General features: G+C 59.3%; 1 protein-coding gene across 1 annotated transcript in view; it reads right to left on the bottom strand.

Annotated features, from left to right (window-relative positions):
* Window positions 1–3: 3 nt before the first annotated feature.
* The window catches only part of STK36 (serine/threonine kinase 36), a gene marked incomplete at both ends in the record, with an annotated part of 10812 nt that continues 8790 nt past the window's right edge, over window positions 4–2025 (bottom strand). The window contains 5 exon segments of the mRNA XM_029086777.1: window positions 4–246; window positions 514–673; window positions 854–1001; window positions 1416–1587; window positions 2007–2025. The exon segment at window positions 2007–2025 is cut by the window's right edge and continues 71 nt beyond it. Of these exon segments, the coding sequence (XP_028942610.1) occupies window positions 4–246; window positions 514–673; window positions 854–1001; window positions 1416–1587; window positions 2007–2025 (742 nt within the window).

The raw sequence follows: 2025 nt of genomic DNA on the forward strand, positions 1-2025 counted from the left end.
GATCCTCTGGAGGAAGGGCAGGTGCTCCGGACAGGCCCGGGCCACATGAGTCAAGAGTGACAGGAGGCTAGTTGTGACCATGAGGCTGTCTGAAAACAAGGCAGACGTCAAGAAGGCGATGATGTGCTCTGAGGCGGCAGCTTCCCTCACCATTTGGTCTATGACCTGCTTGTCAGACACAACAAAGTGGCACAAGAGGCTCATGGGGAGCTTGGTGTATGAGAAGGGCAGATGGCAAGAGCAGACCTAAGGAGAAAGGAGAGAGAGTGACGCTGAGCACACTGTCCTCACGTGTGGGCCAACCCAAGCAGCGGCTGAAGGCTGCCAGCAGGTCAGTGCAGAGCTCAGCTGCCAGCCAAGCTGCTCCGAGGGCCTCATGGCACCCAAGTGACATCCCTGTGTGGGCAGAAACCGCCAGCATGGTGTGAGGTGGTGCCATGCATCAGGGGCTGCAATGTGGAGAGCTGTCTCCACAGTGTGGGGTGGAAGAGAAACACGGGGCCAAGAGGGTACCTGCAGCAGCTGGGCAGGGATCTGGGAATCTCTCACAGCCTCCATGACCGAAGCTAAGGTGTCTCCATCCACATCCAGGGAAAAAGAGAAACAGAGGAGCTGGCAGGCCTGGATCACCACAGCTGGGACAAGCTCAGGGTCCCCATCCTCTCCTGCTTGCCTGAATTTGTAAGAGAGAGAAGGCTTAAGACAGAGGTGATCAGAGAAACATCAGGGCAAGAGGCAGAGAGCATTCCCCACGCCAGGGAGGAACATCTTGACCCTCTGCGTGCTCGTGTCCAAGCCCTGTTCAGCGGCTGAGCTCTACCCGCTTCAGCCCCCGCCTTCCCCCACAACTCACGTCTGTGCCAGGCACGCCAGGAAGCCAGGGGACAGCAGCCTCTTCAGCGTCACCATGAGGACACTGTGGGACTGGGTGAGCTGAGGCACACACCGATGGGACTCACGAGTGAAGATGAAGAGGGCCAGGCTGAGGAAGAGCAGGGTGCCTGCAGGGGGAACAGTGCAGCAGAGGGGCAAAGCTAGGGAAGGCTCAACAGTCTCCTCTTCTGTCTGCCTGTACTGCCTCAAAGCTGTTTGAGGGTCGCTTCTGTGCTTCCCTGCCCAAGACCAGAACAATCTCCACCCATGGTAGTCACACCTGCCAGGGTGAACGTTCCCTGCAGCACAGACACCCTTTCTTGTTCCACCGCAGCCAGCTCAGCTGAGCTGTTGCTGACGGGACAGAGCATGGGCCAGCCCAGCCCTCTCTCCTCAGAGGACAACAGCAACCCTCAAGAAAAGCCCCCTGAGCCCCCCCGGAGTTGGGCCATATGCAGATGGGGACAGACTCGTGGGCAAGTCTGAGAGCAGGATGTGGAGCAGGGTCTGGGGCAGATGCCCTGCCACCCCACAGCTCCTACCTTGAGGGGAGAGGAGGTTCCAGTCTGGCTCTGCCATGGGGTGATCTGCCTCTGGGGCGTCTCCCTCCAGCGCTGCCCTGTCGCTGCCCACACGAAGCACCGCAGCAACACAATGCCACACCACGCTCCACAGCTCTGAGGTGGCAAAGCCCTGCTCCACAGCCACATCCTCCTAGAAGTGAGGAGGCAGATGTTGGAGGGCTTCATGGTCTCCCATGGCTCCCCACTGTTCTGGTCCATGGCTCTGGCAGCCCCATGGTCCTGGGAAGGTCAGGGCTGGATGCACATGGGCCAGGCAGCTGGCAGCCCTGCTGCGCCTGCTGACGGTGCCAGTCCCAGGGCATCTCTGCCCTCTCTTTTTCTCCAATGTGCCCATGAATCACCCCTCCCTGCCCACCACTCTCCCATCAACCCTCCAGAGCTCCACAGACAACCCAGGGACATTGGGTGATTTTCATGAGGTTGCACAATTCAGGCAAAGCTGCCCAGTTCCTGGTTTGCCTCAGCCTCCATTTGCAATCCTCATTCAGGCCTTTTTGCCCCCACACCTTTTGGAAGGGACCAGGCAAAGGGAGATGGGCAGACTGGTACCTGGGCAAGGAGCTTCAGC

Source organism: Antrostomus carolinensis, unplaced genomic scaffold (genome assembly GCF_000700745.2).
Source record: "Antrostomus carolinensis isolate BGI_N321 unplaced genomic scaffold, ASM70074v2 scaffold27050, whole genome shotgun sequence".
Taxonomy (NCBI): Eukaryota; Metazoa; Chordata; class Aves; order Caprimulgiformes; family Caprimulgidae; genus Antrostomus; species Antrostomus carolinensis.